Source organism: Protopterus annectens, chromosome 11.part0, assembly GCF_019279795.1.
Source record: "Protopterus annectens isolate FY-2018-M chromosome 11.part0, PAN1.0, whole genome shotgun sequence".
Lineage (NCBI taxonomy): Eukaryota > Metazoa > Chordata > Ceratodontiformes > Protopteridae > Protopterus > Protopterus annectens.
In genome coordinates this window covers 382,093,658-382,106,812 of record NC_056745.1, presented here as the reverse complement: position 1 = coordinate 382,106,812, position 13,155 = coordinate 382,093,658, and the positions used below count along the sequence as shown (strand labels likewise).

General features: G+C 36.9%; 1 protein-coding gene across 1 annotated transcript in view; it reads left to right on the top strand.

Annotated features, from left to right (window-relative positions):
* The first annotated feature begins 582 nt into the window (after positions 1 to 582).
* Positions 583 to 13,155, top strand: part of LOC122815398 (gastrula zinc finger protein XlCGF57.1-like) — a 116,578-nt gene continuing 104,005 nt past the window's right edge. Inside the window, exon 1 of the mRNA XM_044087865.1 lies at positions 583 to 751. Within this exon, the coding sequence (XP_043943800.1) occupies positions 740 to 751 (12 nt within the window). The 5' untranslated portion in view covers positions 583 to 739. The remainder of the gene's footprint in view (positions 752 to 13,155) is intronic.

The following is a 13,155-nucleotide window of genomic DNA, read 5'->3' as shown; positions in this document are numbered from 1 at the left end:
AGATTCCAAAGTGTTTCTATTTTTATATATATATATATATATATATATATATATATATATATATATATATTATATATATATATATATATATATATATATATATATATATATATATATGTATATAAAAACAACCCAGGCTGGGTGGAAAAATAGTCCACTGGGATATGTGCCCTTCCTCAGTAAAACAATACAAATAGCTAAATAGATTGCTAAATAGAATGTAACAAAAGTCCATAATCGGAGACATAATTTAGATATTAAAATTATGCACTTAAAAGATTGATAGAATAAGTTAGTTTGTATCAATGTGTATTTTGTAGAAACAAAGAAGACTACAATTGCACTTGCATTATTTAGTGATGTTACATTCACTGCTTTGTTACAATAACAGAAATTTTATGAGGGTCTCAACAGAATTTTAAGACAAAAATTAAGGCAATTGTGAGAAATGGCAGACTATACTGTCTTCCTTTCTTGTTCCCGCCCCCTTGTTTAGCTAGGCTTATGCATATTAATGAGCTGTTTTGCATGGTTCAGATGGGGACACATTTCAGAAGTGGACAGGAAGGAAGTGCTGCTTGTTATAAGTTCCATAGATTCTGGAATCTGTTAAGTGAACTATTTTATAGAGGTAGAGTTCTTTTTTTAGCTGTATGAAGATCTAATTCTGAGCAAGAAATAACGTAACAACATCTGCCTGTGGTTCCTGTCCAATGGTGCTGGACCCTGAAAGAGTAAAATGAATCTGGAGGTAAGTCTGCTTAACACAAACAGTGTGCATAGAACTGTGAGGAGAGAATTGATGGTATTTTTGTAGCCATAATGCTGGAATGTCAGTAGCTTGTATTTCTGAATATTTTTTTTTTTTTTTTTTGGTATGGGAGACTGAAGCAGGCATTATTACAGAGATAAGAAATATTAGCCACAGAAGGCACTTGTAAAACTTATTTCTCTAACAGTACATTGCATTTGACTTTATGTTTTCAAACTTTGAATGTAAACAGATTCAAAACATTATGCTTGTGGTTTGGAACAGAGTAGATTGTGTTCTTGGAGACCGATGATATTGCCCTCTAACTAGAAAAATGCATGAAAATATACTGTTCTATTTGTGTCACAGCTATAGAATCTGTCAGGTTAAGAATTACGCTACTCTGTGTGCCTCTGAGAAAGAAGCAAAGTCCATCAGAAAACAAAGATCACATTTCACCTAGTGTGTGTGTGTGTGTGTGTGTGTGTGTGTGTGTGTGTGTGTGTGTGTGTGTGTGTGTGTGTGTGTGTGTGTATATATCTATATTTGTGTCTGTGTGTTCATCCGTATTCACTCTCGCATGTGCTGTATTGCATCTCCTTCAGTTTGCAACAGAACAGTATTTGCCCAGAAGCACTGAAAGATGTAGTATTAGGAGTTTTGAGGCATTTCCACAGATGAGTCACAAGCCTCAGTAGTACCTTCCCACAAATGTCTCCTACAGGGTCACTATCCCTGAGCTGCTGTATCTCCCTCTGTTCCCATCAGGAACATGTTTTGTTAAAACAACAGAAGCCAGACTGACTGTGTATGCATGTTAACAAGTTTCTGCACAGAAGTATTAACTGCCAGCACGTATCTCTAAATCTAAATCACATTGCAGTTTTACTAGGGCCTACAGCCAATAGCAGAGGCAGCCCATGTGCTATTTTATACTCTGATCAATTTTAGCATGAACTAGGAGCAAGTGTTCCTTATAAATGCAGAAAAAAAATTATTTTCAGCTGAAACTCTGGCCTGACATTACAGACAGCTGAACCTGTTGCTATGAATTATTTATCCCAGGCATACCACTTGTAAATCATTATATGTATTGTTCCTAGTCAGCCACTGTAGCTAGATAGCACTTGCATATAAGTACTGAGCACGTGCAAGAATAGTTCCATTTTGTACAGTTAGTTCAAGTAAATGCAGTCATTTTGTACAGTTAGTTCAAGTAAATGCAGTCATGAATGGAGATGCACATGCGAGAGTGTTAGAAGTAGCTTAAATACATGTTCCATTTACAGCTCCTGATGTGTTTATGTACAGTAAATATCTTGAACCCATACACCGCTTTATCATCTCTTTTGAATGCAAGAGACAAGTGACACTGCTCAACCTGCAAACATTGAAAATAGGAACTAAAACCCTTGAAAGTAGGTACATATAGCCAGATGTCTGGACATCTAATTAGCTTACAGTCTGAAAGTTTGGACATCTAATTAGCATAAAATCTGAATACCAGATAGCACATAACTCTTCCAGTAGGAATGTGGAATGCTAGTCAAAAACATGTTTAAAAAGAAGAGTGATGACAATGATGGAAAAATAAGCACATTATCAGAGAGAGAAGTATAAAAACTGAAGGCTTTAATAAACTGTATTGCCAAATTCTGCCAAGATAATTTATGTTTTTTTATGAAAGTGGAGATACAAGATATGTGTCCTAATTCTGTAAATTATTGTTGCCACTATTATGTTGGTAATGTAGTGTGGTTTTCTGGGTACTAGACAGCTTCAAAAATCAAACGTGATGAGGGAATTTAGAAAATTTTGTGAAGGGGTTAAATTACACCTGAAAATAGGAACATTCCTCCAAAATAGGGACAATTAAGAGGTCTGATCCCATGAGATTTCCCTGGCTTTTCTTGTATGGCTTGTCTTTTGACACCGAAAAACAGTTTAGTCCTGGTGTTAGATTAATCTCCCATGTAGTTCCTTATTGGATATGCTGAAGAGTTGCATGTTTCTTTTTGTTTTATTCCAGTAATGGAAACATTTGCTTAACAGTAACTTCTTACTCAGTGTATAATCTGTTGTGTATAATCAGTCAGGAGCTTTCCTTCCCTGGCCTGTCAGGGGTCTTGAGAGCCCAGTCAGATTTTCTGGGCCGCATGATTAGCTGTGCAAATTACCAGCCATTGTTGTACCTAACTACCCATGGAACCAGCATCTCATACTATATACTACTTGCTGATTTTGTGTATTCCAGGAAAGTACGATGAATTGTTTCTGTAACTTATTTTCTGTATAGCAGCAAATGTAAGCACATCTAGTAAAAATATAGTTCTTCGGTATGCATGAGAGAGCAGGTGAAGTTTCAGCTGATCATTGAAGACTAGCTCAGGAAGAGACTTTCAGGACCATCAGGGTAGAGTATTCCACAGATTTGAGCTTGCCACTGAGAAAGCATGACAATCCAGCTGTGTACAAGACTGAATCTGTGCATGACATGTATGGTTTATTAAAATGTTGATTTCACTTAAAATATGTATAAATAGAAAAGGGTAGGATCATTGTGTGCTGTTTACTTTACAATAGTAGCAACTGGATGATTCACTAATTTTTAGCTTGGTGGGTGAGTTGGTCCAGAAACTCTCTTGAGTTACATTCCAAGCCAGAAGTAACAAAATACAATTTAAAAACAGTTTGTATCTTTAGCAGTCAATGCACAAATATATGAGAAAACATGATATTAGAAATAATAAGAGAATTACAATATACACTGAATACATATAAATTGTAAAACAGAGCATAGAGGTTACAGAGGTTAGTGTACTATTATTTTAAAGTGTTACTTGGCCCCTTTAAGAGACTTAAAGCAGGTGGTGGAGGTGTGCCAGAGAACAGGGAGTGTTTGTTTCCTGAGTGTAACGCATGGTATTAGTGTGAAGCTGTGCTTTTTGTAAATGCTTGCAGAGAGGTCAGAGGACTGGTGCTGCAGCTGCCACTCCGCATTGGAATTTTCAGTATGTACTTCATGAGGAAGTGTCAGGAGAGTCAGAAAGCTTGTTCACATGACTGGAAACCTGTTTTGGAATTACTTGACTGCAAGGTGCTGAGCTGAAGTTTAAGAGCTCACGTAAAAGGATTGCACTAACACTACATTAAATGCTGAAGACCAGTGAGAGGCTCTGCTGTTTTTCTCAGTGGGTTTACAGGCACACCTCTTAACTGTCCAGATTTTCACAGAATGTCCGGATTTTTGCCTCATATTTTTGGTATGTTCCTCCTAAAATTTGTGGTCTTCTGGTAAATATCTGAGGATTGAAACCATTAAATAATGACACACATTAAGTTTTGGACTTTTATATCCATCCACAAAGACATGCCAACACAAATCCTGTCATTCTAGCAACTTCCTAGGTTTATAAGAGCAATATTTAGAATCTGTCCCTATTTTTGCACCTTTGTTCCCACATTATTTTAGGCTTTATCCAGATTTCTTGCACCAAGAGGTTGAAAGATTTGCTTGCAGGTCTTGCATAAAAGTTAGTGCTGTTTTGTTTTCCTGCTGGATATAGGTTCATAGGTGTGTACAAGGCTAATGGCCCTGGAGCCTTTACAAGCCTAGCCCATAGAAATGTCCTGGCATTGTGCTGTAGAAAAATGGTTTTAAGTTTCCTGTTGTTATACAGAAGTAAATCAGTTTTTCCATATGTAGTGCTGAAATAAAGCTATTTGAAATTTTCCTCCCTGACAAAGGAGTTATACATTGTACAGATGCTGCGAACAGTGAAATACTTCAAGGCCTAGTGAGTTATGAAAAACTTTTATTGATGCTAAAACTTGGCCCAGTGAACTGCCTTTTTTTTTACTACAATTAGTGTTTGTCTCTGACCTACTGAACTTTGAAACAGACTTTAATAAAATAGCACGGAGAATGTGACAGAGGAACTATTTCAGAGGACTTCTGCATTACAGGAAGGAATAGAAGCTCGTCAGGAGACCATCAGATCTTTGCAACAAAGTCCTGCTGTGATGCAAGCCCTGCTGACTATGAACAGTGCCCCCCCCCCCCAAAAAAAAAAAATACACAGTTTGTACAGAAAAATTATGATGAGCAGCAGAAGGCACTCAAGAACATTTAAGAAGAACTCTGGGTCTTGAGTGATGGTGATAGGCACATCATTAAAGCTTTCAGCCCAGGATGCAGGTAATTAGTCAGTAAAAGTGACTCAACAGGTGACACACACCTTTGCTGAAGGCTCCAAGCTCTGGGATCTGCTCTCATCTGGGTTCTTGAATTCATTTTCCATTACTAACACTGCAGCACTCCTGACTGAGCAATCCTTTATACAAGACATTTAACTGGGTACCATCTGCCTGAGCTGGTGGTAGCTCAAGTGGATATACAAAGATCACACAGCACTTATTGAAGCTTATAGGGGTAGCTTTATTCACATCCTTCATGTGCACATCTTAAAAACGCAGTTAAAAGTCATCCCATAAGTACAATATTTGCACGTTATATAAAACATCCGTTCTTTTTTATCCTCCCCGCCCTTTTTGCCACAACCACAGCTTCACTTTTATTTTATGTCTGTTATTCAATTTCTTGTGATGCAAATTTTCTTCTCTCCTGCTTTTCCAGACAAAACAAAAATATTTTGTTCATTCTTTCAGTATAACTTTCACTGTTGTAGTACAGACCATATAAAATCATATCTGAATTTTATATTCTTGCAGCATTCTAGTGCTGGATATATATTGAAATCTTAAAAATATAAATTTTATTTTACATTTGTTTACCGTGAAAGTCCGACTTAGAACAAAGCTAATTTTCAGCAGAGGCCTGGGGAGAAACGCTCCAGATGTATGTCTTTGTAATGTGGGAGAAAACCAGAACACCTGGAGGAAACCCACACAAACGTAGGGAGGACATGCAGACTCCGCACAGTAGGGACCCCAGCCAAGAATCAAACCGGAAATGCTGTGAGACAACAATACAACCGCTGTACCACTGCGCCATCGATAAAGATCAAAATGGATTTTCTCAGCAAAATTATTTTAGACATTACAACTGTCAAAATGGATTTCTGTGTTTCAGAATTATTCCTGTGTAAGCTAGACCATAAAACATGTTTGTATTCTGAGAGACATGAATGTGACAGCTGTGTGTTACAAGTTTTGATAAGGGATGCAGCTATTCTTTGTTATAAAACAAAAGAAATGTTATGAAACATTGCTTGCTAAGAAAAAGCAGTTAGAGACATAAATAGTATGTAGTTTCAGTTTTTCCTTACTTATTACAAGTTCTGTAACAAATGCCATATTATTTGTGCAAGAGCAGTTACTCCACAGATTGGAAAACAGTACAGTGTATGAAAATATGCTGAAATGTAACAGTATTAGCAAATTTTGAATAATGGGTGTATTATTCTACTGTCAGTTAAGAATATGTTGCGATTTGAAAAAATATTCCAAAAGGTGCCATCTAAGCTAGTCTGTGCCTTGTTTCATATACTTAAAAGTCTGTAGTTGATCTGCCATGTTAGAAATGAGTTAGATGTGCATTATATGTGATTTCAACTTGCTTCCATTATATTCTAAACAATGAACGCGTCTATATTATATGCTCAAAAACTATTTTCTTCGAACACGAAAAGGTCGACATGTAAATGGTGAAGGCTGTAAACCACAAACTGACACTTCCACAAATTTTTTCCTAGGGAAAAAATTTGCTTGGCCATAAAATATAAAAACAATCTTTAAAATGCTAATCAAGTGGGGGGCTGTGCCCCCCATCCCCCTAACAAAATATACGAACTCCGAGATCGCTCTACATTGGAGAAAAGGGCATATCCCAATAATGGCCAAGCACATTTTTTCCCTAGGAAAAAATTCACAGAAGTGGCCATTCGCGGTTTACAGCTTTCACTGTTTGTGTCGGCATTTCAGTGTTCGAAGAAAATAGTCTTCGAGCATATAATATTGACCCCAAGAACATCTTGCCAATATGCTTTTGTCTTAATGACTAATGACAAACTGTAATAAACTCTTTAATATCCAACATAAATTTCTTCCTGCCAAATCCCAAGAACCCTAATCCTTTTGCATTCCAAGAAACAGTGCCTCATTGTCTTAGCTACACCACACACACACACACTTTTTCCATCCACTCTATTATTCTGTTTCTATTACATAATACTTGCATATAATGCTCTCCACTACACAGCCATAAACTTGCCTGAGGCTGGTCGTGCGAATACAAAGCATGTGCTGATTTGTTAACACTGATCTCTGCTGACATTTTCTTTGATGGTCTCTGATTAACATTTGTGTCCACAGAAAAAAATAGGAAAAAAATTATGTTACAGTAAAACAGGTGTTTAACAAAGACAAAAAAAAACAAGGTGTTTGTGCAGGGGAGGAAAATACCCTTGCTGGATTTCACTCCTCCACACACTCAATGATACTAAGTATTGCAGTACCTGTTTTCTTAATTTTGATTGTAAGAAAATACTCCCTGACCCCTGAGGTTCAACAGCCTTGCAGTTAGTATTTTGCAGACTTTGGTATTGGTGAACATCATAGTTCTGATTAGTGTGGTGCCAGACTAACTACATAATGTACCTAGATTGTAGTCCTTAAGGTGGTATATGGCCATTTCCTTTTCTGAAGAAAGGAAATGGCTATATTCCTTCCTTTTCTTTGTTCTGAAGGTGGGAAGGGGAGGTGCAATTCCATCTCATCCTAGACCTCAGCAGCATCAACAAACACATTTGGTATGCAAGAATGCAGATAGTGACAATCCACAGGGATCAAATTCCTAGTGCTACAGGGTACCCAGATTGTGTCATGAGACATGATGGATGCTTTGTTGCACATCATTGTTTGGGATCTTCACTGGAGATTCCTCAGTGCACTTGGGATGAACTTCATTTTCATTTAAAGTTGTTGCTATTTGGACACTCCTCAGCACACAGAATGTTTACCAACATGCTAGCTATGAAGTTGGACGGCATACCGAAGAAGAAATTGCTGTATCTGGGAAGCTGTCGTCTTGTGCCCCAGTTAGGCACTCCCTTAATTGCAGACCTAGGAGGTCTTCAATGAGGGAGAAATCCTCTTTTCCTAGGTCAGAGAGTTGCCTTCATCAGCCCAAGAATTATAATCTGCAGTGTCATTCTTTTCCATCAGTGGAAGTCAGCCAAGACGTCTCAGCTTTGGCATCTAAGTAAGGATGCAGTGGAGAGTTTAGGCTTAAATTCCTCAAAGCCTTTCAGGCCTTGTATCAGCCACAATTGTACAGTTCCATTCATAGAACTGAGGTGGCAGGTGTTACACTGGAATGTGAGGTGTCAGTGAATACACAAGGAATAATGCACAACAGGGTCATGTTACTGTATAAATAACACCCACCCATGGGTGTTATGAGGCCCACTGCTGGCGTGGTTTGTTGCCAGTCATTGGGATTGAAGTCACTAAATAATGACTGTAAGGGGATCCTGTTCCTGTCAGCCTGGGATGACATGGTTGGTAGACCACTCCACTTTACCAGAGATGGTCTTCACCTGTCACCTCTAGGCTTTTGGTTACTGGCTAAGGCACTTGTATCCCCCATAGAGCCCTCTTTAGACAAGGTCTCCAGAACAAAATTTCCAATGTGAAAATATCATTTGCAAATTAAGGGTTATGCTGCTAAACACTGGAGTCTAAATCAGAACCTGCACTCTCTTGAAGCACTCCTCACCCTAGAGGATGTTGTCACAGACACTTGGTTCAGAGTCGCAGAGAGTACCCCTACTTTGAAAGGCTACAATGCCTTCTACACTTTCAGACTGCAAAAATGATTGTGTGAAAGCCAAATGAGGAGGAGGAGTATCTGTCTTTGTTCATAGGTGTGTACTAAGCTAATGGCCCTGGGGCCTTTACAAGCCTAGCCCATAGAAGTGCCCTGGCATTGTGCTGCCCATCGTTAGTTCCCAGTGCATCTATCAAGTAAAGCCACTGGAGTGATCCCCGGGGTGAACTTTCTATTGCCCATGCACTCATCAAGATTTCGCTTGAAGAGGGCTAGTGAGGTGCTCTGCTTGACATGTATGGGAAGTCTATTCCAAAGCATGGGTAGTCTCTGGGATATGAACCTGTCCCTCCAGCATGTTCTGTTGATTGTGGTAATGAGGTTGAGGTCTCTGGAGCATGTGGTGCAGAGGGATTGGGATTTCTTTAGATGTAGCATTTCTAACAGAGCTGGGTCAGACATGGCTTTGTAAATCAAGCAGAGATCGCCTCTTAATAGACGATATGAGAGAGAGAGTAGCTGGAGTTTTTTGGAGTTTGCCCATGTAGGACATGTGTTTAAGGCCTAGGATCCTCTTTGTGAGGTACTTTTGTGGCCTGTCCAACTGTTTCAGGGGTCTAGTGAAGTACATCTAAATGGGACATTATACTCTGATTGGTCTAATGAGGGAAGAGTAGAGAGAAATGATAACCTCTTTCTTCCTGGATGCAAAACCCTTGGTAATGAGATGTGCCACATAGAAGGACTTTCTGGCAACAGTGGCAGTGTGGTGGTGGAAGGACAGGTTGCCCTCAACCTGTGTCCCCAGATCTCTTATAACGCCTTCAGTGTTCAGTGGGCTACCATCGATGTGGTAATTATTGGGAACTGAGTTTTTCCCAAAGGGGATGACTATGCGTTTTTGGCATTAAGCTTAAGGCCATGGTTTTGACACCAGTCATTGGTCTCGGTGAGGCCTTTCTGTAGGATGTCTGCATCAGTTGGGGAGCTAATAATGGCTCCCAGCTTGCACTTGTCTGTGAATTTGGTCAGCCAGAGTCCATCTGTGGTGGCCTGGACTTCTGAGAAGTAGATGCCAAACAGGAGAGGACCCAGGACCGATCCCTGTGGGACTCCACTTGTGACTGGTCAGCAGTCTGACTTGGAGTCTGCTACTTTCACACTGTGGGTTCTGTCTGTGAGCCAATTTGCAACCCATCTAACAATATAGGGGTTAATGCCTAGTTTGCTGAGTTTATCAATAATTCTTGAGTGAGGAATGGTATCAAAGGCCTTGGCCTGCTTGAGGTAGGCTGTATGAACTGCCTTACCTTCATCCACTGCTCTAGTGACTTACTCAAAGAAGTCAACCAGATTGAGTAGGCATGATCTACCTTTCACAAAACCAAATTGCATGGGATCTAGTGTTTGGAGAGTCCCTATATCCTTGTTAATTAGGTCCATGATGATGCGCACCATAGCCTTACATATCAGACTCGTCAGGCTAATGGGGCGATAATTTCCAGGGTCTGTAGTCGCTCCTATAAATGGGAGGGATAACTGTAGCAGTGTGCCATTCAGTAGGGACAAAGCCTGAGGTGAGGCTGTGAGTGAACAGAGCACACAGATGTGGTGCCAGTTCGTTTTGTAATTCATGTAGGAAGCTGTATTCTTGGCTTTAGACGATGCAGCTTTAACCTGGGCTGCAGTAATGTTGGGTGCCTGGCATTCTTCCGGTATTGAGATGGAGGGGGGGGGTAAAGGTGGCACTGGATCTGTCAGCCAGTATGTTGGCAATATCTGTTGGCTTAGTATAGAAGGTACCATTGTAGAGTAACTCAGAGCAAATCTGGGTATTGCCATGGATATTCTTTTTTTTTTTTCAAAACAGGTTTATTGTTTTAACATATAAGAGAAATATCATAACAATTTTATACAAGTAATTAAAAATAGGTATTATTATAATATTCAACAAAACAACTAAAGTATTTACAAAGACATCCACTACAATCAAATCAATTAATTAAACTAAAATACCGTGCTATTGAAATTAGAATTTTTTTAACACATTTTGTAAATTATCCCATACAATATAATAAGATGTTTTTCTAGTTGTTCTTGTCCTAATTGTGTTTATTTCCATATGGCACACTATATTCATAACATTTTTAAATTCATTGAACGAAGGAGGTGTATCTGAAATCCAATTTCTAGTTATTATTTTCCTAGCCACTGCTAGAATAGACCATAACAAAGGAAGCTTAATCTTTTTAACACTTTGAGGTACAGGTGTGTTGAATAATATAAGAGATTTAGAAATAATGAAATTATCTGTAAAAGAGCCTGCAAAAATTCATTAATTGACTTCCAGTATTCTTTCAATTTTATACAGTCATAAAACATATGAGCCCAGTCAGCATTAATTTCTACATTACATCTCTTACATAAATTATCTTTATTATTTATTTTATTCATCATCAAAGGTGTATAAAAAGATCTATGTAAAAATTTCCATGTATAAAGTCTCCAGACAATGGAAGACGTAGTTCTATAAGCAGATTCCAATATATATTGTTTATCTTGTTGATTTGGTGGGTCCCCATTAATAGAAGTGAAATAATTCCAGTATGAATCTATACTGTAAAAAGTTTCTTGTCTGATAATTTTATGTATGTATGAAAGTTTACCTTTATCAGAAACTTTATGTTGTAAATTTAATATCAAGTAATCAATCAGTGTGGGAATAGATTCTTTAACTGTTATAGACATTAGATCTATTTTATTAATGAGATGTTGTCTAAAGGTCTGAACCTCTAACCAGCAAGTTTCTCTTAGATCAAATTCTTGTTTTAAGAAATCTAGATTTTTAACTTTATTATCAGATATCAACTGATACCAGTACTTTAGATCATTATCTATAGCTAAATGAGTTCCTTCAGAAGTAGATGACAAAAGCATACCCTGAGCATACATTATAGGGAATACAATAAAATTCCATTCCCTATACTTAGGGTGCATGAATATAAAGTTACGATAGCTAATAATAATATTTAATGGGTAACAAACCATATGTTTAGGTGTAATAGGTGAAGTACAAAATTCCTTTAGTAACCATAACATGGAGTTATTTACAATCATATTTTTATGTGTTAAGGAGATTTTCATGAAGTGCATACTAATTAGCTCCCAATAATCTTTCCATTATACGACATATGACTGATCTATTAATAAAGTAATAACTTTTACAATAGAAGAGATAGTATATAAATTAAAGTCTGGAAAAGAAATACCCCATTGAGACCAGCTATTAGTATGTTTCTTTAATGCAATCCTAGGTCTATTAGGTGCCCAGAGGAAATTTAACATTAGTGTATTCAGTTTCTTGATAATTATTTTTGTAGGTGGAAGTATTATTGATTGTATTAAGTATAAAATCTTGGGGAATATTATCATTTTAATAATTGTAAGTCTCTCCTCCATAGTAAAAACATATTATTCCAGGTATTAAAAAGATTTTGTATATTAAGAAAACAGGTATTATAATTATTATATATAATAGATTTAATATCTTTAGATAGTATTATACCTAAATAAGTTATCTGACCTGAATTGGGTACATATTTAGTAAAATCACTAATGAGAATATTTTTTCGTGTATATATAGGTAGTATTTTAGTTTTTCTTCATTGAATATTAAACCAGAAATACTTTTAAAATTCATCATTTTATCAAATAGAGACTGCATAGAAGAATTAGATCCTGCTGATGTAATTAGAACATCATCTGCAAAAGTTGAATTTTGGATGTTGTATTTTCATCTATTTCAAAACCCTCTATGTCAGTACTGTTTCTGATCAAATTAGCCCAAGGCTCCATTACTAAAGTGAATAATAGTGGAGAAAGTGGACATCCTTGTTTTGTACCTTTAAGAATGGGTATTTTTTGTGAAACATATGTTCCTACCTTAATATAAGCCAACGTTCCTTTGTATAAATGCTCAATTAGATTTACAAATGCATCTGAGAAGTTTGTGCACTTCAGTAAGGTAAACAGATAGTCCCAACTTACTGAATAAAATGCTGAACTTATATCAAGACTAATAAGTGTTAAATCTTTTTTCCTATTTGCAAAATCAATTAATGTTAAAGTTCTTCTTATATTATCAAAAGTATTTCTATTTACAATGAAGCCTGTCTGATCTATATCTATAATGCGGAATGATTGTCTTCAATCTATCAGCAAAAATACTCATAAACATTTTATAATCAACATTAAGTAATGAGATGGGCCGATATGAAGAACATCTAGTTGGATCTTTATTAGGTTTTAAAATTGGTGAAATAAATGTATATTGCCAAGATGGAGGGTTATTAACTCAGTTTGGGCCAAAATAAAAACCTTATGTATTAATGAATATGTACTTTTAGAAAGGATTTTATATATCTCTGGTATAATACCATCATTACCCAGTGCTTTGTTTGATTTAAGCTTATTTATTTGTGTAATAACTTCTGTATATGAAATACTCTTGTCCAATAGTTTAATCTGTTGTTTATTAAGCTTTTTATTCATGTTTGTGGTTATAAACTCCTTTATTTTATCTTTAGGTTCCATGTTAATGTTATTATGGTTAATT